Source organism: Carettochelys insculpta, chromosome 2 (genome assembly GCF_033958435.1).
Source record: "Carettochelys insculpta isolate YL-2023 chromosome 2, ASM3395843v1, whole genome shotgun sequence".
Taxonomy (NCBI): Eukaryota; Metazoa; Chordata; order Testudines; family Carettochelyidae; genus Carettochelys; species Carettochelys insculpta.
The window spans coordinates 123,789,625-123,811,850 of NC_134138.1; the positions used below are offsets into that span (position 1 = coordinate 123,789,625).

Genomic DNA, 22,226 nt, shown 5'->3' on the forward strand with positions numbered 1-22,226 from the left:
CAGTACAATCCTTGCTGCTCCCATTGGCCACAAACCAGCCAATGGGAGCCGCGAGGATTGTGCTGTGGGTGCAGACAGTGCACAAAGTCCCCCTCCAGGGGGCAAACAGTTACATGACCCAGCAGCTGGAGCCTGCCTGAGGGTCCCACTGGGCTGCTGGCCAGGAGTTGCCTAAGTAAGTGCTTTGCAGCAAGAGCCTGCATTTGGCACCCCAACTTCCTTCCCCATGTCACCACCCCCTTCTGCCCCAGGCCACCACTCAAACCCTCTGCACCCTCCAGCCCCACTGCCTCAGGTCAGAACTGCGTCTCCATCCTGCACCCCCTGCTGCACCCCAATCCTCTGTCCCAGGTCATAATGCAAACCCTCTGCATCCTATCCTGCACCCCTAACCCAGGTCAGAACCTCTCCTGCATCCATACCCCCTCCCCAACCCTTCCCCAGATCACAATCCCCCCCATGCAAAATCCCTCTCAGACTCCACAACTGTTCCTGCAGCCCAGTTCCCTACTCTGAGCTCCCTTCTGCATGCAACTTCCATACCAAACCTCGCCCCTGCCCCCCCAGAAAAGTGCAGCTGATGACCACCTTCCAAAATCTTTGAATGCTCCCCTGCCAGTCAAAAACCATTGCCCACCCTGACATAGATGGTGTGGGTCTCCTCCCTCCACCTTCAATCATTGCTTCATCTTGAATTATATTATCAACAGTTAAGCCTGCCTTCTTCTCTGTCTCTAAGAGGATGGAACCCACAGATGTTAATGGGACTGGTATCAGCATTAACCTTAAATGGTGTTTAATGTGGCATCAAGAAAAACAGCATTACTCTCACTGCGCCACTTTCTGACCCAGCCGTGACTTGAAGATTCCCAAACTGCACAGAATCCAAGCAGAGGCAGAGCGGTTTCCATGTTAGTTGAACTTCTTCCTCTCCCTTCACACATCTGATAGGCTTTGATGCCATTTCAGTGGCCTCGCAGCTCTTTTCACCCCTTCCAGAGCAAAAATGAAAAGTGGGGATGGTTTGGCTCTTTATTTAGACATGTCAGTTTTAGGCTCGATTTCACAAGTTTCTTTACCACCCTCTGAGAAACAAAACCAAGCCAAACCCGAAAACACCACCTTCTTCAGTTCATGTAGCTGATGCAGAGATGTTGATCGTTCTTCCAGGATATAGTTTCATTTATAGGTCATTACAGCTTAACCAGAAAGTTGAGAGAGGGAGGTTGTTTTTATAAACTCACTTGTCTAGTTGAAACATCAAGCACAGAAATATGCTGCTGTTGTGTCTTCTCAGAGAACAATGACAGGCTAAACCATTAGTGTACCTTCTCATCCACAGTTTGGGATTCTCCACATTTCTTCTTTGGTACCTGTCTCCCTTTTCTTGTGTGCGGCATCATTCATTTCTTTACTGAGTATTAAACCCTCTTTTAGAAACTACTGCTAGGATCTGCCTTACCTGAGCTATAGAAATGCTACTAAATCCTCAACGAGCTCAGCATTGTAAGGTGCTCGGTGCCCTGCCCTGCCCACGTAGGGCCCAATTAATTGTGTGTGGCAGGACAGGAGTAGCTCCCATTAGCTTGACAGGGAATTACTTTTATCCCAAGATTGGCACTCGGAGCCTTCTTTGTGCTCAGTTACTTCACAGGATTGGATTTTAAATGTGACTCCCTGTTTGGAATCCATCCCTGGAGCATATCCACATCTTAAAGGCCAGAATGAGACCTCTGGGGTCTGACCATCCTGTCCGCTGACCACCTGCCTCTCCTATTGAAGTCAGTGGGTATTTCGCCTGCTACTGCTGGCAGTGAATCTGGCCCAATATTGCCAAGAGAAAAAAAGCAGGTGCTAAGCTAAAAACACCTAACCCCGTAATCCACCTTTTTCTATCCACCGTCCTATTGCCAGGAAAGAGTTTATTTTCAGGTTTTAATCCCTGACATCTCAGAAACTGGTCGCACACCAAACAAAAGGCACACCCCACCCACAGCCCAGAAGAGACTCTGAAATGTAGGCCCTCTCCGGCGAGACAGAGGGGCTGGGACAGCTCAATGGAACATTGAAATAATACCTTTCTCCTCTGAGGAACCAAAGGATTTTCCACATCACATAACCTCCAGACATCTTGGCATACTGTAGCATGACTGACAGCTTCTGCTCCACAAGAGGCACCGGAATGGAAGGGCAAGGTATTTGAGACTGAAGACCTTCCCTTATTAAGCCTGACTGAGGCTGGTGCTTGGAGGCTTTCATTTTCATTACCAATTTAAAAAACATAGGTGTATATCAACCCTTCCAAACGATGCAAGGCAAATGCCTCCATTTCAGCGCAGAAGACCTCTAATTACTACCACTTCGCCAGAGTAAAACAGTATCTTTTTGACTACCCCGCTTATTATTTTTATGGCACAGAGTGAGAGAGTTAGAAAACCAGGGCAGCAGGCTGGCACTAGAAAAGCTATGCGCAATGGCTCTCCCTTTTGGCATCATCTCCCTCTCTCCAGCACCTCACGCCTCAGAACAGCAGCCAGTCCAACTAGGGCACAGAAAGGCACTTACAAAACCCGTCTTTGTTGGCCTCTAGGCCATTTTACAATCCTTTCCCTGGGTGAGTAAACACCTAGATGGCCACATGCCGGCTAGGGAGTCTATACACGCACATATCCCAGAAGCTGAGATCAGTGGGAGGGTGAGAAGGGGCAGCCTTGCCAGGCTCCTGGGCAAGGAGAGGGTGTGGCTGAGGGGCAGCCCACTCTCAGTGACGTTCAGAGTGTGCCGTGCCCACCTCCAGCCCTCACCGCCACCCAGAGCATGCGGCGCAGAGCTCCAGCAGCCATGTAAATAGCTCAAGCTGACAGCCACTGCTGCTCTGGCAGTAGCAGAGGCAGCAGGAGCCTGGGCCCCATTTGAATTGCTGGGCCCTGACGCAATTGCCTCCTTTGTGTTCCTCTACTCTACCCTCCTCTCCTCCCCCCTCCACATCTGTGGACCTGGCTGCAATTGCTACACTCAGCGTCTGTCCTCCACTCACCTTTCCCCCTTCCTCAGGTCAGGAAGGCAAGCAGAAAGCCTCCTTTGAGGCAGAAGTGATGCTGGCAGCAGCAAAGCATAGTATAGTCTGAAACCACCTCAGGTGGTAAGTGTTGTCTCCTGTACCTAGATGGTTGCAATGCTACCACAGCTTCTTAACAAGCTGAATCTTGTCCTGAGTCCCAATCCCTCTAGTAACTTAGCCAGAGGCTAGGAGTCCAGTACAGGAGTGGGTGGCGGGGTTTTGTGGCCTGCGGTGTGCCAGAGGTCAAGCAAGATGATTGTTATGGTCCCCTCTGGCCTAAAAGTTTATGAGAGCCAAATGATTCTTTTTAGTGCCTCAGAAGAAATAGCCCCAATAAAGCCCTGTTTTACATATACACTTGTTACCTACACTGCTTCAACGGTTTTCCTCCCTGAAATTACAGTACAATAGCTCCTTTCTCCTAGGGCAGTGAAGGAGGAAATGGGCTGGGAGGAAGAAGTTAAAAGAGAACTGAGGCAAAACTGCCCGATAACTCAGACTGAAGCTGCTCTTTGTCCACAGGCACAATACATCATGATGCCTCTCTCTCCTGTTGCCTTCTGAGTGGACCCTGATCCTATTTGTCCCTGAGTTATTTATTTTGGGATACTCTGTATTACATTTTCCACTTGGTTCCTCTCCTCTCTCTCTGTCTCTGTCTCGCTCCCGCTCCATCAAAGCATTGTGATTATGCTTCTCAGCACTATGTAAGTGGGGAGCACAACATAAATGCTGTATTCCTGAAGCTAACGTCAGACCCCGGGGAATGTTCTTAGTGACGTGATGCAGAAAGAAGTAGTACAGATTAAAAAAAAAACCTCTCAGGAAAAATAAACCAAAAACCAACCAAGAGACTCAATACACAATCGTGTTATCACAGATTAAAAATGATCTGGTCAAATTCAAGCCACCGGTTGTGCGTAGACGCTCACGTCACTCATTTATTTCTGTTTTCTTTCCTTTTTCCTGCAACTATCTAAACACAGCAAAGGGTCTGTTTGGAGTTCAAGGTAGCTCGTCTGATAACAGAAATGAGAAGCTATGTCCTTCTTTGCTTAGGTGACCATTTGAAACCCTGCATGCACACAGATGGCAGTAATAAAAAAGGAAAAGTTCATCACCCCCTGCTTCGAGGTGTCGCCATAAGCGTACGTGCTGAGGAACATTTTCATCCACTTCCGCCATACTAGCATGTGAGTTTGGCAAGAGTGCTGGGTCAGTTAAACCTTTGCCTTATTTATTCATTGGCATAGCCTGGGGAGGACTTAAATGTTAGCCCTGCACTGACACTTGCAACATAGTATTTTGCCTTTAAAGAGCCCATTGCATATAATCTCATAATACGTTGTTTATTATCTTATGACTTGCTTCTGTGTTTGCTTTATGGCAGTGGCACCCAGCACAGTCTCGCTACTCACGTCACCTGCCCTGTTTATGCTAACAGATGGAATGAGCCCTGCCATGGTTCTCTTCCTCTCACCTTGTCGTCTCTCTTTTAGCTGTTACTAGCTATTATTATTCCCCCCTTTTGGTTGAATCAGAAATGTCAGCCTCTCCTCTTACCTCCCTGCCCCGAAGAACAAACCAATCAAAGGGGCGGCATGCCAGACTTTTACAGGTATTTTGGTAACTAGACGTATAGACGGGTGCCTAGGGGAAGTTTAAAAACACAACTACATGGAGGCACTGATCCACGTTGGTTGGCTGCACCCTGCACAATCCCTGGGTGGACAGTACAAGATCTAGCCTGGAAGTTTAGCAACTTCCAGATCCCTCCCTGCAAATAAAAATAAAACATGTTTTAAACAGGATTTGTGGGCTGGCATTTTCAGCCATGCCCCGTTTACACCTCCATTTTTCTAAAGAAGAAATGACTAGGAGATAGGCAGGACAGGCTGAGTAACTGATACTGGGAGCAGCAGAGGTAACATTTGGACAAAAAGTATAAATAACTAGCTTTCAACTTCTGGTGCAGAGGGAGGGCTGTGATACTCAAAAGTTATTACCTGCACGTTGGTATGGTTTCCCACAGCCAAATATGGTAATAAATGTAGCACCTGGGATGGGAGCCCAATTTTCCCTCCAGGAAACTAAGATCTCCCACTGATGGAGAATCAGGACCTGGAGAATTTGCTCTGTCTGGGAGAGAAATGGTGGGTGGGTGGGAAGAATATCGGCACTAACAATTGAGCAATGAAGTTATTACTTACTGAGCCCACCTACTTACAAGCAAGTACTGTACGCGTGTCGGAAACGCCTGTTGGTTATGTCCCCTACCTCAGAATATTCCCCTGTGAGTCGACACATGCTGCATTGTTTCCTGATGGTGCTGCTGAGGGCTCATCTCTGCATGCATTTGGGCACATTAGCGTGAAATACCTGACAACCCATTAGGATAACTGACCGGTGGGCGCCTTGGGTAACACTGACAAAGAGGGCCTGAAAGTGTTGGCAGTGAAGCAATACTTTAGGCCAGGGAAACCCAAAAACATTAACACACTGCTAACCAGATGGTAAGAATATTGTTGAGAAAAGATGATAAGCAACTCAAGAGATTCTCTCATGGGAGTTCTTATCCATTCTAACACTGGCATAGCCCAAGGCTTTGTTCTGCATATTGTTCCACTCGATCACCTTTATTTTTTTAAAATATTAGCTAGTCATTTATTTTTTATATACTCTGTAAACTTTGGTGATCCTTCTGCTGTTTTCCTCCTCTTTCCCCATCTTTGAACCACTCCACCTTCAAAGGCCCCCATTTAAACAGCCCATCTCGCCAAAGAAGACTGAGTCTTGATAACTAATTGCTACAGTGAAAGGCACATTAGATGTACATGTAGACAGATAATAGATGAATCCAATTAAACAGTCTGCAGAGGAGTCCTTCCCCTCAGCTTGTTAGAGCCCAATTTAACAGCAAAATCTGTATAGTCAGCGGATTGTGATGTAACAGGGAAGATAAAACAGCTTTAGCCATGCCACAAGATGATCAGACATCCCTTGGAAGACGGGGACCAAATTCTTCCCCGAGGTAGCCCCTCTGAGATCTCCTTGCATCAAAGGCTCATTAAATGAACGGACTTACTCAGGGAAGAATTTGTCCCTAGTGCTGTAGCTTTAACTTGCAATATAGTTATAATATGGTTATCCTGTCCAACCAGGTTAGGACCAAAATTTATTTCATACTGACCTCAGTGATAATGCGAATGAAACACAGATTAAGCCAATGGTTCCCAAACTTATGAAAGCCAAGCTTACATTCAGAAAAACAAAACCTTATAACACCCGTCAACTGCAGTCCTGCTGTGTATTATGAAAGGCCTACCTTCTTCACATGTACGCTTCTTCAACCCACTGATAGTCCCCCATGGCACACTCTGGACTGCGGGGAGCTCTGAGCAAAACAAAGCCAAGTTAGGTTGTATATTCTCTAAGGCCAGGTGTACACTAGACCTTAAAGTTGATTGTACAGATGCAGTTCCAGGTACGTCAACTGTGTAGCTGGAATCGACGCATCTGCAGTTGACTGAGCTGGCTGTCCTCACGGAGGGAGGTTGAGGGAAGAAACTCTCTCGTCGACCTCCCTTACACCTCGGAGGATTGAGGAGTACAGGGGTCAGTGGTCATCCCTAATATTTCAATTTCGCACATCCCCACTATGCGTGTGAAATCGAACCCCGGAAGACCGACCCAGTCAGGACCAATCTGCTGGGTAGTGGAGACGTGCCCTAAGAAGCACAGGGGAAGGAGGCAGATGATTAAGGAAAAGAGAACAAGTGGGAATAAAAAAAAATGGTTTGAAATGTCTGAAGGGATGGATAAAATACATCAAAGCAAGTAATCATTAAAAAGTTTTTGCCAAGCAAATGAGACAAGGTAAATCCACCAGCCAGTTGAAGCAAGCCACAGCCCTTCTTACAATAAATTAGCACTGTTTCATTTATGTGCACGACATCCAAATATTTTAACTGCAGTACTTCAGATGCAGTACCTCATATTTTTCCAAGTGCTTACAATTAGTCTATAACTGTCTCTGCCGACTGCCTCCACTGCAAAGCAGGCCGGCGTGGAGTTGTAGTTGCCAGCACACTTGGAAACATCACCACAGCCAAGAAATAAAATGCTGAAAGCCTTTGTGAGGGTTCCAGGAATGTCAGTATACACCGCCTGCCTACTTTCCATTGAATACCTCACTGGCTGACTACTCAGTACTGAATGTGCCAGACAGACATGCATACAGAAAGCGAGAGCAAAAGGCAAAGCCTGTTTGGTCTGTGAAAGGCGACGGCATATTTTTAGATCTGTATGGATAAGTTTGTATAATGAAGTTATATAACAAGGTGGAAGGTCCTTGGGATAAGGACAGCACAGTATGGCTTTTTACAACACTTTGCACAATGTGTCCATAACCTCCACTGGGGCCTCTTGACACTTTGGAAATATAAATGTTCAATAATAAGGAGACCAATTTCCTTCAATAGACATATTCATTGTACACAGAGGGAAACAAAGATGTACTCTGAGGGTCCTGCTCTGCAGTTATCAAGGGGCATTTTATATGCATCTGGACTGCCCTGGAATTCTGGGTAACACTTTCAAAGGAGATTATGGAAATAAGGAAGAAAGGGAAAAGAACAACCACCCTGATCATTCAGACTAACTCAAACCCTCAGATTTTATTCTCCCAGCTGATCTACTAAGTTATATTACTTAGACTCCTATTCACCTCCAAGGAATTTGTCTAATTGGAAAATAGTTAATCAGTTAATCTCTGTGAGGGAGGCAAGTATTGTTATCCTTATTGTACAAATGGAGGAACTAAGGCAGAGGAGTGATATTACCAGGGGTGCTAATGATGGAAGTCATTGATTTGGTGTTTGTTATGTCTGAGCTGAAAGTCAAAATCAGGATCACATGGATTCCTCTGAGCTCAGGTCACCAGAAAAGCCTTCTGACAGCGTCATACTCTGTTAGTCTCTAACTGACTAGTGCCAGAGAGGTAGCTGTGTTAGTCTGTATCTTAAGAAAACAAAAAAGCAGCCATGTTGCACTTTAAAGGCTCACAAAATAATTTATTGGATGATTCTGAGGCTACCTGGCTGTCGACATTACCAGAAAATCTCTTCTCATCAATATCTGTAATGTGAAAGTCAGAATTTTCCAGGAGTTTTGGAGAGAGAAATTCCACGTTGTGTCTTCTTTGCGTTACTTATTCTTACTTTTAAAATCCAATTCTCTTTCCTCCCTGGCAGCAAGATGTATCCAGAACTGAATGTGCTTTAAGCTCTGATTGGAAGCTGTTGAGATTCTAATTCATGTTCCCTTTATCTCCCCCATACCCCGCCATCTCTTTACAGAATCTTATGGCAAGAGCCTTGTATGATAATGTCCCAGAATGCGCAGAGGAGCTGGCCTTTCGCAAAGGAGACATTTTGACAGTGATAGAACAGAACACTGAAGGACTGGAAGGATGGTGGCTCTGCTCTTTACATGGCCGACAAGGCATTGTTCCAGGCAACCGGGTGAAACTTTTGATAGGCCCAGTACAGGATAGTCCATCTAACCAGGACACATCCACTTCAAGATCAATGCATCATGCCTATAACCATCAGAGTACCTACCAAACGTCAAGCTCACACGCTTCACCTTGGGACCCAGTATACCAGGTGCCACCTTCCCATCTGAATCAGGGAATCTACCAGGTACCTACTGGTCATGGTCTACAGGGGCAAGATGTTTACCAAGTGCCACCATCTGTGCAGAGGAGCTTGGGGGGTACTGATGACTCACCTTTCAGCAGCAAGGTGAGTGCCTTGACCTTCATGTCTTCATATAAAATCAGTAGGGTAATAAATGAAAAAGACAAAGTCTGAGGGCTTAGGAATGCGTGAGTAAGAATGATATGCTGGTCTTCCACTCATTTTGCTTCCTAATGGGCTGCTATTTAAGTATGCAAATCCACCGCTTTTGTGCTTGAACGCATGATGCATAGGGAGAAGAGGAGAAGTCAGGTGCATAATGGGCACCTGACTTCGTAACAAAGGGCCACTATTCTTGGCCTGCTCCTAGAGGAGCAGTTTGTGACCGAAGTGGCAACGTTTTCCCTTCTCCATGGCATGGTGGCTCCACAACACTCCAGCCCCGGCCTTTGTTAACACATAAGAGCTTAGAACTCAGAAGACAGTGTGGTGCATTGTTCATTAGCCAAACCATATTAACATTGTTTAATCAGCTAGAATGTCCACTTTTTATGATGCACTGTCTTGATGGAGAGGTTCTAATAGGATGAGACATTTAAAAAAAAAGTGGTGACAATATGTCTCTACCTCAAAGAACAGGAAGCCAGCTAATAGTGATAAGAAGGGTACTTTAATGTAAAACCTAGAGTAAATATAACACTTGACAATTTTCTGTTGTACGTGCCTGTTGCATGATATGGGGCACTCACCCGCCCAAGGTGGGAGGAGAACACTGTTGTAAAACACTTTCTGTTTTACATGATGTAGAACAGCTCATTGGCTCAGGCATCAGTAAACAAATGCAGGCAGTTACTGTTTATTGATTATAAGTATGTCTCAGTCAGGCAGACTAACCTAGGAGAGCACAGAAGAGGGAGGGAGATTTGAGGGGGAAGTGGGTGGCCAGGAGGTGCCAGAGTTTAAACTTTCATCTTGAAGTTTATGCTGGCAAGAAGGTCCGATGATTTTCTTTCTAGACAGCCTTTTCCATTTGGGGCCTGTGGAAAATTTCTGAGGCTTTCAGCTGATCATGATTTGCTTTCTTTGGTAACAGACAGATTGTCAAAAAAGGGAATGAAGAATTCTGAAATCAGTTCAGCTCATGTTCCAGAGGGGCTTGTTTGGACTTTCAAAGTGGGTTTTTGTTTTTGTTTTATTTTGTTTTTGAGGAAAAGCATCATTTTGTCAGTGAGGATCTACAGATGGATGAAATTACCATCTGAAAACCACTGGCTTGCTTGATGGCTGGAGATATGATCTTTATTGGAGCAGTTGCACCTGTTTTTTTAGGGAAAATCCCCACATTTTGCCTTTATCCATCCTTGAGACTAAAGAGTAATAGACTTATTCAGAGGTCTGTCTGATGCTATATAACTAAGCACCTTCAAGAGCAATTGAAGGAAGCCAGCATAAATTGCCTCTTTGGAGAACACAACTGATGAGCAACTAATGTTAGTCTGCATGTTAGTCAGACCCACTGAGGTCTCACTGTGCTATCACTCCACGTGCAATGGTCCTTGCTGAAATCAACAGGGAATTCTGTACAACCATCTGATTGCAGCATGGGTACATAAAATCCTGGGTCTGTTAAAGAGTTAAATGCAAACTTCATGTCAGGATGCAAACTCAAGAGGCTCTCAAACACCTGTTTCCTCTAAAATTCCTGCCTACACTTGGACTTCAGAAAGCCTGGATGTGCATTTTTCTGGCTATGAGTCACTTTTTTGTGCAAAATAAAGGTCATTGGTTTAGACTGACTTATAACCTGATTAATGTAGTCCCTTGGAAGTTATGAAAGACCATCCATACTGCATGAAGATACATTGCCCTTGTGCCCACTATTTGTAGACTATAATATGTTCGATAAATCATTTGAACACCAGCAGCAGAAGCTACCAGCCTGCTCAGCACTGATTTGGAAGGAATGATTCCCTTGTCAGCTTGGCCCTGCCTCCCCCGCCTCCCCACACACACACATATAAATCACATCTGCTGGTTTATTGATTTTGAATACAATTGATAGTTCTTCAGGCAGCCAGTGTGGGGGACTAGTTGTGCTGCAGTAATGCAAGAAGGATTATTCTAGCACAGACATGCAGTAAAAAGATTTGACCCAGCCCTGATTCCTCACCAATCACATATTAATGACAGGCTCAGTGGATGATAAACTCAGTTTCAGTAACCTCTTTTAATTAGCTGCAGACAGTGACCATTACACATTTCCAATTCCTGAAATCTCTGGCTGCAAACAAGTATGATATGTTATAGCACAAAACAATTACATTGAAAATGAGAGGAAGCTGTAAGTCTACTGAATAGGAAAGGTTCTGAGAGGAGCCAGGGACTGAAGGGCAAAGGAATGAATAAATAAAGGATGTATCTTTCCTAATCATCTCTATATTGTTTTGCCATTTAGTTATGCTACTGTTGTACTAAGGCTAGAGTACAATGGCTGCAAGATTCCAGAAGGCTCAAAAAAAGAGATCTTTCTTCTGCCCTTGACTCCTTTGGCTGAGTAATGAAGCAATGTCTCATCCCAAATCTGTATTCTCAGGGGATTAGTAAAAGAAGTCTTAACGTACAAAAGACCGTGTGAAGTCCTGAACGCTTGATCCTGGACCTCCTTGCTCAGACTGCTAAAATAAGGAGGCAAATCTGAAAACAGAAACACCTACCCCCACTGTCACAAGCAAGCTGCTGTGCCTGGTTTTTTGTTTTTTTTTGTTTTTTGTTAACAGACACTTTGCTAGTCAGTGTGCTGTGGACCTTGGCAATATGACTGAGTTGAAGGATATTTGCTTCTCAAAGAACTATATTATTATGCACTTTTTATATATGTAAACATTCTAACTACCCAAAATGACAGCTAGAGACAACCATACTCAAAGACCTGTCTAAGCAGCCGCAACATAACTTATACCCTTTTTGTAAACAATTACTTATTTTCCTGAAAATTAAGTGCAAAAATGGGGTTTGGCCTCTGCACAAAATTTTACTCACCCAACTTGGAAGCTGTTATCAGGCAGGAATAATATAGTCTTAGGTAGTAGTCACTCAGCACCAGCACTGATGTAAACAGATAAAACCTTGCTTAGGTAACATGTCTAGCTGGCAGGAATTGCAAATCACATCAAAAAGAAGTCTCAAGGCAGGAAATTATGGTGATATAATCATTCTGGCATGCTAAGTTGTTTAGAATGTAGATGTATCAGCTTCTCTCACCAACTGAAAATATCTCCTTTTAAAAATGACCTTAAATTGCCTAAGATAATGAGGGTTGGCTTAGAATAACCCTCATTGAGGTTTTCTGGCTGCGTGGTGGTTTATAACAAAATCATCATGCTCACAAATATAAGGAGTGTCCAAGCAATAAGAATACAATGCTTTCTCTTACAAGCTTCCCTCTATCCCTGCTCTCAAAGAGGCAGGCAAGTCCTGTCGTTAAGGGACAGTAGTCTGGCAGTCAGGAAACCAGGGTTCTATCCCTTGCCAGAGACTTCTTTGTAATCTTGGGCAACTCCTCAGTATCTCAGTTCTCTCATCTGTAAAATATGCAGGGGTGAATTGAAACTACATTCATTGTTTGAAAATTCCTTTGATATCATCAACTGGAAGGTGCTGTAGACATATGATGCATATGTTACATGTGCAGGAGGTACTGCCATCTCCAGGTCAGCAACACCCTCTTCCCCTCCACAAGGCCTCACTTATTCTCCTTTATTTCTGGAACACCCACTGCCAGTCAGAAAATTTCTGATGAAATTTTTTCCCTTTAGAAAATGTAGGTTCATCAAAATCAAACGTTTTTACATAGTAAGTAAGGGATGTCAGCAGAAATTCTGTCAGAAAAATCAACAGAAAACAAAACATCAGACTGTGATGCACCACAGCAGCTGCGTCTCAGGCTGACTGTGATGCATCTTAGGAGATGACATCCAGGCAGGGAAAGGACCTATTGGAGAATGGAGCCATGACTGACCCAGGACTACAACTCCCATTAAACACTGTTGTGACACAAGCAGATACTGACCCAACCCAAAACAAAACAAAACAAACAAAATATTCAGCATTTTCTAGTAGAATCTTTTTTTTCAGAATTTTGATAGGCCAACATTTCTATGGTGGACTAAGCTAAAGCAGAAAAAAAAGCACGTTTGTTTCAGAATAAGAGTCTACACACAGGGGTTTATACCGAAATAACTATTTTGGAATAACTTTTCAGAACGGTTATTTTGGTAAACTTCCAAGGCCAGACAAGTCCAGAGTGGACCAGAATAACTGTCACCTTACTCTGCCACTTTTCTTGCCCTTTCCAAACTCCCTTCAGAGGGACTTTTTAGATCAACAGGAACTTCAGAAAAAGGCCTTCTATGAGAGACTTGTATTTGCCTAACAGTTACTGCCAGCTGAATCTATGAGAGAGCAGAAACATTTCCCCATCAGCAGCACCACCCTGACATCTCTGGCCCAGACTTCAGCACTGTAAGCCAGTTCACCAGTCCAGCCACATTCTGACATTCTTCCTCCCAGTCAAACAACTACTGTCTTATTTGGGAGGAAACAAACAGCAGACGACATTTTTTCCAGAAATATTCTCCCTCCCTGTTGTTTTTTGGATGCTTATTTGTTTCGTGCTCTGTAAAGCAGTTTTAGCGTCATACTTTGAACACGTTTAAAGCAGTATTTATTATGCCAGGCTATTTTAAATTAAAAAAAAATTGTACTATGCTTTGCAAGCAAACAACAAATATTTCTACCAGACAACATAAAAATGTATCCTTTTAAAATACCACATTTTTCTGTTTGATTTATAAGACTCAAAACAATACAATTAGTCTCTGCTTCCTTCACTTTTACGTTGCGAGTTCTATTTTGGGAAATTGTAACCTTTGTAACAAAAAGTTAATTTAGTGTCAAACAAACGGCAAAATTTTATCATGAATTGAAACATTAGCCTCAACATTCAGTACTCTGATTCCTATCTTGCACTGAAATGAGGATTCCTTTCCGTTTAATGCAAATTGTTTATATATATTTTAAAAGGGAAAGCGTACAACTTTTACTGTGTTTGCTTGTTTTACTATAACTTCCCACAAGACATGAGAAACAGAACAGTCATTTGCTGATAAAAAGCATGTTAAATTATCAGCAGTTAATCTAGTCTCCGTGGTGTCTTTGAAAACCAGAGTGAAGAAACCCTCACCCACAGCCTGAAGTAAGATATAGTTAGGAGTTAGTCACTGATCTGACTTATAAAGACACATTGTGAGGCAAAGCCCACATTTTACTCAACCGTTGCTGTGTGAGTAAATAAATGAGCTCAACATTACTCATGACTTCTCACTAGGCATAGGGTTTCTTTATCAATTCTACTTGGAAAACACAGGGAATATTTTTTTTCCTGGTTACAAAAAGAAAATCAACAACCTGATCCACACTGGGGTGCTCTGCATGAGCACCAGAATCTGCCCACAGAATCAGGTCATTAGTTTTAAAAACCAAGATTATGGGCAAAATGTAGGTTACTAAAAACTTAAAAATGTTTTGTTACATTTAAAAAAGTTAAGGAAATGTTAAGTTTAAACATCCATCTGAAGGAAAGCCAGCAGTGGAAACCACAAGGGTTTAGTTTATGAGAACCAGAAAGAGTAGCTGACTGTAGACAGAAAGGCTGTGTCTACACTTACCAAAAACTTCGGCATGGCCATGCTAACGGCCAGATCAAAAAATATTAATGAGGAGCTGAAATGCACATTCAGTGCCTCATTAGCATGCCGCCGGCTGCAGCACTTTGAAATTCCCACATTTCCTATGAGCTCATAGGAATAAGGGAATTTCAATGTTCGTGGGGTCCTTTCAAAAAGGAGCCCTGTGTAGCCGAGCCTCACGGGAGCAAAATGCGGGAATTTCAAAGTGCTGCAGCCAGCAGCATGCTAATGAGGTACGGAATAAGCATCTCAGTGCCTCATTAATATTCTTTGATCTGGCTATTAGCATGGCCATTTCCAAGTTTTTGGTAAGTGTAAACACAGCCGAAGTGAATCTAATCAAAAGGAACATGTATAATTTCTAAAGGTGATTGAAAAGGAGAATAGTTTTCCATCAGAGATTTCAGTTCTGTTGAAATCCAAACACCTTCTAAAATCATATTGACTGCAACAAAATTTTGTTTTGGAGAAAAAAAATATGGGGGGGGGGGGCACAGAAGTTCCAGTAATGTCAGAACATCTTGTTTCAACATCCGTGGAATGAAACATTTTGAATTTTCCTTTCAAAACCCCTTAATGCTCATTATATATTAGAATTTTAAAAATGTAATAAGTCTAATAGATTTACATTTCTGGATTTTTAAAATTTTCTGTGGAGAAGTTTCAGGTTCTGTTCCTAATGGGAATGAAAATATTTTTTTTTAAAATTGAAATCCCCCGTGAAAGGCTCTACTCATTTCACAGTCCAAACTGGAAAAATCAGGAGGCAGCATAAGGAAACCAGCATGATATATTTTAAAATTCATAGTTATTTTCATTAAGAATCAAATGTAAGGATTTTCTTTCTTTTAAATACTGTAGGGGGAAGATTCAAATCCTACTGACGTCTGCTCATTAACTTTTGTGAACTTTGGCTCTTTATGGGATTTTTATCTTGACAGTGTCCCTGACTGATCTAGCTAAAATATTTCTTGCTTCCAGCTAAAATATTTGGTTTTGGGGTGGCAAACACTTTAATGGGACAGAATTTTCAATGAGGGGTCAGTAAGAGTTTTACAACCTGCTAATGTGAATTCAGTCAGATAAGTATGAATGTGCTATAGCTGTGCATCTTATTCCCATAAATTTACCAAAAAATAGAATAAGCCTAGATTTATAGGATTAGAGGGGATCTCGAGACATCATCCAGACCAGCCCCTTGCATTGACTCAGGGGAGGACTAAGCACCATGTAGAGTCCAAACTGCACTGAGGCTCTTAGCCACACCTTATTCTTTGCCCCATTCTTACAGCAATACTTCTTCAAATAAAAGTAGCTCTGTGACTCAGCTTTATCTTGTGCCTCCCACCAGCCATTAGTAATGCTGTTGTGGAACTCTCTCTTTTCCCTTTCTGAACTTGCCTTTGTAAATAAATGAATGAACCACCCCTCTTCCTTGGAACAGCTAGAGTTTTGTAGAGGATGGAAGTTCCATTCTATGAAGGATTTGTGTTTTGGCTTCATTCTGAATAAGCCAAAATTGAAAAATTTGTAATCTTCCACAAAGATTTTAAATTGTTGTTTGTTTCGGGTTGTTCAAAACATTTCCTTTGATTTAAAATGTCTTCATAATTGAATTACATCATGCAAACATTAAAAAGTTCTAAATGAAAAATCATTTCAAAATGAGACCTAATTCCAGAAATGGGATGTATTGGCACTGCTGGAATTTCTTGCAAAACAACTTGTTGGCTAATGTGGTTCAATTTGACAGAGCATTTTGATTTCAACAGAACCACATGTTCCAAAAAAATATCTAGAAACATAATTCTCAATTGTAAATATATTTTGCAGTCAACATATTATGAGTCTATATTTTCTTGTTATGTCTTTCATTAGAACTTTTCCAACATAGGAAGACTAAAGTGTCTATGTAGTGGGCCAGTCACCATAATGTAGAACTGCTAAGTTTTTTCCACCATTAGGTAAAATTTTAGCTCCAAAGGGAACTTAAGCCACAGGCTGCTAGAGGGACTATTGGTTCTTTAGCACAAAAATATATTTTCCCAGTGACAGATGACACCCAAAGAATTACGAATAAGATTTATCCATCATGCCCTTCCACCCATGCACAAATCATTCACTGCAAGTTCTCCAGCATGCATGACCTGTGTGTCACAACTGTTGTGCTGTATCAAAGCCTTAGAGGTTGTGGGAGTATACTGACATAGAGAAATCATGAGGCCACTCAGTCTGAATTAATTAATTTTCACAGAGGGTGAGGATAAAGCTGAGTTTCCTCTTCTGAGTAGATCCCTTCCCCACCACCCATACTACAAATTGAACCTCTCCAGCCTGGCACTCTCTCATCCAGAAAGATCCATCATCCAGCATGAGTTTAGTTAACTAGATGTCCACTTATCATGGGTATGGCCCAGGTTCCTGTGATCCCATAAAGTTTGTTTACAGCCACCAGTCCTGGCTCTTAGTGTTCTGTGCTGTTATTTAGCTCTAATTTGCCCCTTATGTCCTCTCAGAGCCCAGTAAGCAGTGGACATGTTGGTAGACAATATAGACCTCCCATGGTCTGGCAAATTCTTGTTTGGTACTGGTCAGGTCCCAAGGTTGTTGATGTAGAGAGGTTCAACCTGTAATTATTTTGAGCAATCTGGTGCATTTTGTTCCCCAACACACACACTTCTGCCAGCAAATTTATACACAAAAGTGTTTTTCTGACTTTCTATCAAAATCTATAGAAAAGAGTGAAGTCTATCAGAGGCCCAGAAGCACTCTTTCCTAGCCAACACTACAATTTAAGGACTGCCTGAATTCTGCTACTACTGAAAGGCGAGTTTTGCCAGTGACTTAGTTGGCAGATGGCCCTTATGTTGACATCAGTAGGAGCAGGCTCTGAAAGGATCAAGTCATGAAAAGCAATATGTTTTTCCCAGTAAAAATGTGACACAAATGATTATCCTTTTCCCTCTTTTAGTGCTCAATCTGCAGAGCCTGCAGAAAGGGTCTTTGAATTTTATGTATGCTTGGAATCACAAGCAGCTGAAGTGCAAGCAAATCAGAGCTGAAAGATTCCAGGCTAGCTCTTCAGCTGGTATAAATCAGCATAACTCCATGGAAGTCTGTGAAGCAGTCTTGGTTTATGCTGGCTGAGAATCAGGCTCTCTAAATAACTTCATAGCTAAAAATCAGTTAGCAAGAAGAGATGCAGTACTTTAAATGAAGATTAATACATAGTTGAAAATAATTTAATAAACTTGCAGGCCTGTCACTGACTGACAATTACAAGGAAGTATTTTTCTGAGCTGAACATTGTAAAACCTTGGCTAGCCAAGTGAGCTACAGTTGGCTGTACACATATTACCCCTCTTCTCTAGTCTGAATCAAGGTCTGTGCATTATATCCTTCTCTCTCGCTTCTGCATATTCAAAACAACTTACACAACTCCAATATCTTACAGTCTCATGGCTTAAAACATATATGATGATGGCTCAAAAAAGACAAAAATCAAATTGCTTTGAAAGAAAAAATCAACTTGTATTTTAATTGATAGCACAAATACCCCATTTTAATTGGTTCTCATTGTACTAAGTACTTGGCAAATGCATAGTAAGACATTCCCTGCCCTAGAAAGCTTACTGTTAAATCCCCAGTTCTTTGGGCTTTAAGCACATGCTTTACTTCACCCACAATGTATCAATGTAATTAGAACCTACAATACATAAAGTTAAAAGTGCATAATTCTTTGTAAGATTGAAACCTAAACAGAGCAGACAGACAAATGGTAGGAGTTTCTTAGGATGGATGCAGCAACATGAACAGTTCTAGGTAGGTAATAGCATGTCTCATATCTACTCTCATCTCTCCACCTGAAGCCTATTTCTAAGCAAATTCATGTGGGAACCTTTTTTTATAAAATCGGTGATTTGAGACAAATGTGAGATTCTGTAGCTCATTTTTCCGTCAGACAATGGAGCAAATTATCTCACTCCACCCAAGAGGAAAATGCTTTCATTCATTCAGTCTTTCCTTTCAATAGGTGTTGTGTTGATAGCACTACATACTCATGGGCTAGACCTAGCCCCTGTATACAAGTCAAGCACCATCCCTAGAGGGGTGTGGAGCCTGAAACAACCCCCCACCCCGGGCTCCACCTTTTCTCCACTCCTTTTCCACCCCTTCCCTTGATAGACCTGATACAAGGATTACTGGGGGTGTCCTGGTCCCAGCAGCAGCCAGCCCTACCATCCCCCAGTCACGGTTGCTGTGGGAAGTAGAGTGATCAGGCACTAGCCCTTAGAACTTCCCCAACCCTAGCCCCCAGCCATGTCACTTGGCAGAGCAGACTGGGAATGTGGTGCTCCACTTCCTGGGGTTCCTACCACTGCTGGTGACTGTGGGTGCAGGCCCAGCCCTTGATGCCAGCACCAGGCCCCTGTAGTAATCCCCCAGGCTCCCTTGGGCCCTACGGGGACCCCAAAACACCAGGCCTGAGGCAGCCTCAAACTGTCCTGTGGATAAGAGGGCTCTGGTACACTACAAGCATTATGTCTGCTGCCTCCCCGCCACCCTGCTACTATAACACAGTCTTTCTTGAAGGGGCTTCATATAAGGGTAATTCAGTTTCCATGCCTGTTGAGCAACTAGCCTCTTTGCTAAAGGCACAATGAGTAACCATTTTATGGCAAGCCACACCATCTGTAAATTAGCGAAGTGAGATTAAAAATTAGTTTAGGCTAAACCTTTACAAACAACTGCTTTGAAAACATGTTTTAAGTCGATGCACAGATCTATCTGTATGGAAAGAGATGAATTTTCCTGATGACTCATGTCTTTCTTTCCCTCAGAGGCCCAGAAACAGTTAAAGATAATCGGAAAACCATTTCTTTTCTAATTCTCTTTCTCATGGAATTTCCCTATATTCTTTTAGATTGTTTGCTTCTCTCTGAAAAACCAAAGTAGGCCAGGTGGCTGCTATGTAACCTTCCAGGGATCAGGGAAACACTGGGCAACTGCATTTTTTTTTCTTTTTCTTTCTGCATCCATTTAGAAAAGCACTTGCCCACAGAAGCAGCTGTGTGTTTTCTTTCATTCACTTGCTCTTTTTTAGTCCTCTTTCCTGCCTCAAAACTTCAGACTGTCTCAGTGTCTCACACAAATGTCAGGTTCTTCACCCTCTTTCCTTCCTCTGTAGTGGGGCTTTGCCAATGGTAAGTTCCAGCTGATTTCCATAGGCAGAAGATTGGGCCAGGGAAGAGGAGGAGGGAGTTAGCAGCAGGCAGAGATTAACCTGAGGGAAAGGAGGTGTGCCATTCTCCCAGGGGCATCAGTGAGGGTTAGTGCTGTTAGAATTCAGATGAGATAATATCCTAACAGAAGTGTCCTTTTATAATATTTTTAATAAAGACTCTTACCCCTTTGCCCCAAAAGGAATAAAAGTAAAGAAAATCACACATGCTGAATTGCCACTTTGTCACCAACCTGCAGGAGTCAGTAGGGGTCTGTGGTAAAAAGGTGGGACTGGGAATTAGGACGCCCATGTTCTATTTTCTAGCTCTGCTCTTTGTGTGACTTTGGTCAAGTCACTCAATCTGCCTGTGCTTCAGATTCCAAACGGGTAAAACAGGACATAGATACACACCCACCATAGTGAAGCACTGACAATAATGTGTACGTGCCTCATATCTAGAAGTGGAAAAAGTACAGTAGAACCCCGAGATCCACGCACTCGAGTTGCGTGTATCTTGGGTTAACGTGACTCTGAGTAGTAGGGAGCTGTTAGCAGGCTCCGTGCCACCCGCCACTCAGGGGACCCAGGAAACTGACCAGTGCAGCAGCACCCCTGACAGGAGCAGTTTTCCTGCTCCTGTCAGGGGTGGCAGCCTCTCTGCTCCTGTCAAGGGAGGTGAGAGTCAGGCTGCTGTTGCTGACAGGAGTGGTTTCAGAGCTCCCACCCACCGGAGCTGGGAAACTAACCAGTGCAGCAGAGAGCTCCCAGCTCCACACTGCTCACAGCAGATGGGAAACTGCTGCAGTGGACAGTTTTCTGGGTCCTCTGAGAAATGCGAAATTTGACTTATGTAAGGTTACGCAGGAATGCAACCTCCAGGTAAGTCAGGGGTCTACTGTGCCCAAAAACTTATTTGAGTAAGAGTGCAGCTGCTTGAGGGGCGGGGGGTGCACTTAAGTACAAGTCACCAGTGTCTATGTCTACACTACAGAGTTTTGACAACAAAACTGGTGTTTTGTAGACAGAAGTCACGGAGTCCACATTACAATTACATTCTGTCGACAGTAAATAGACAGAACGTGGTACTTCTATTGGCAGTATTTTGACATTCCCCCAGGAGGCAGAACGCCTCCCTTGACAGAATCTGTGGACAGAAAGCCAGTGTGGATGCTCTGGGTGGCTCTCTGTCAAAGACAGGGCTTCCAGGACACTGGGCAGCCCTATCTGCTGGGCTTCTGGTTGGCCGTTCTGTCAAGAGACCAGCTGGGCAGTCTGGCCACTTTCTGTCGACAGAGCATTTCACCAGAGCAATCCGCTTTTGTGTGTGACCTCAATCTGTCAACAGGCGTTTTGATGGAACGTCTGTTGACAGATCACTGTAGCGTAGATGTAGCTCTTGAGTAAAAGTACACGCATGTGCTTGCACACGTCACATCTTTATTGTACTCAAGTATCCAGAAGTGAAAGCAGCTGCACTTTTACTCAAGTAACTTTCTGGGTACTTTTCCCACCTCTGCTCATATCATATAAGTGGGAATCCAAGTCTTTTCTCTCCTGGGCCAGTGTAAAACCAAAGTCATTTCATTGGTGTTGGTGAAATTACTCTAGCTTTACACCAGTGAAAATGAGAATAAAATTTGACTCAATGGCTTATTACATTTTCCATGAAAAGTCAGCTATAATTTAAAACCCACCTCCATTTTCAGGGATCATGAAAGGCTGCTGGTTTTTATCCAATTAGGGAACATTATGGGAGCCTCTTTCCTCCCATTTTAACACTGAGTCTTTAATGCTGGAAAAACAGTGAAAAGGACTTTTCCTTTTTGTGTATAGAAAAGGGATTTAATAAACCACAGAATTGTGTCCATTACAAAGTACATGCATATTCAGCTTTTTTTTTTCCGGGTAAGGAACATACAACTGGCATGGCAATTGCTTTTGGAGGAGCATGGCCCTCAGCAAGAACTGAACAAACTTCCAGTTCAACTCCCTCTGTTTTTAAGACTGTGAGTTTTGTTACATGTTTCACCAGTGCCAAATCTGGTCCTTGTTAGTTGCTCTGTATGCATTCAATGGTTGCAATGTTTTGAGAATTTTGGGATAGATAGTTTGTGGGCTCACCATCTGCTTCTTTTAATGCATAAACAAGGAAAATTGCTGGTTTGAAATGAAGGATTTTTCAAAGCCAGATGACCACAGGCATTCGTCAAAAAGAGAGAGAGAAAGAAAGAAAGACAACCTAGAGTTCATTGACATTTGTCAGGAAGTAAATTCCTAAACACCAGAAAGAGCTGCTACCCATACCAGAGGGGAGATAAGAGAGGACAATTTTTCTCATACTGACATTTCCTTTCTTCTGGGATCTTTAACGTTAGGTTATGAAGTACTATTTTGGCTTTTAAAAAATAAAGCAAAGATTAAACAATTAGGCCAAAGTTTTTAAAATGCCTTCTGGTTTTGTTGCCTTCATTTTGTCCAGATTCATACACTATGAA

The 22,226-nt window shown here is 42.9% G+C and overlaps 1 protein-coding gene across 5 annotated transcripts in view; it reads left to right on the forward strand.

Moving 5' to 3' along the window:
- The window catches only part of NEDD9 (neural precursor cell expressed, developmentally down-regulated 9), a 51,214-nt gene that overhangs the window by 13,196 nt on the left and 15,792 nt on the right, over window positions 1-22,226 (forward strand). For 3 of the 5 annotated variants that reach the window (XM_074987684.1, XM_074987686.1, XM_074987683.1), the window contains one exon: window positions 8,419-8,865. In XM_074987684.1, the coding sequence (XP_074843785.1) occupies window positions 8,425-8,865 (441 nt within the window). In that variant the 5' untranslated portion in view covers window positions 8,419-8,424. Of the gene's footprint in view, window positions 1-4,047; window positions 4,255-8,418; window positions 8,866-22,226 lie in introns of all 5 variants that reach the window. The other 2 variants (XM_074987685.1, XM_074987687.1) reach the window with 2 other exon arrangements.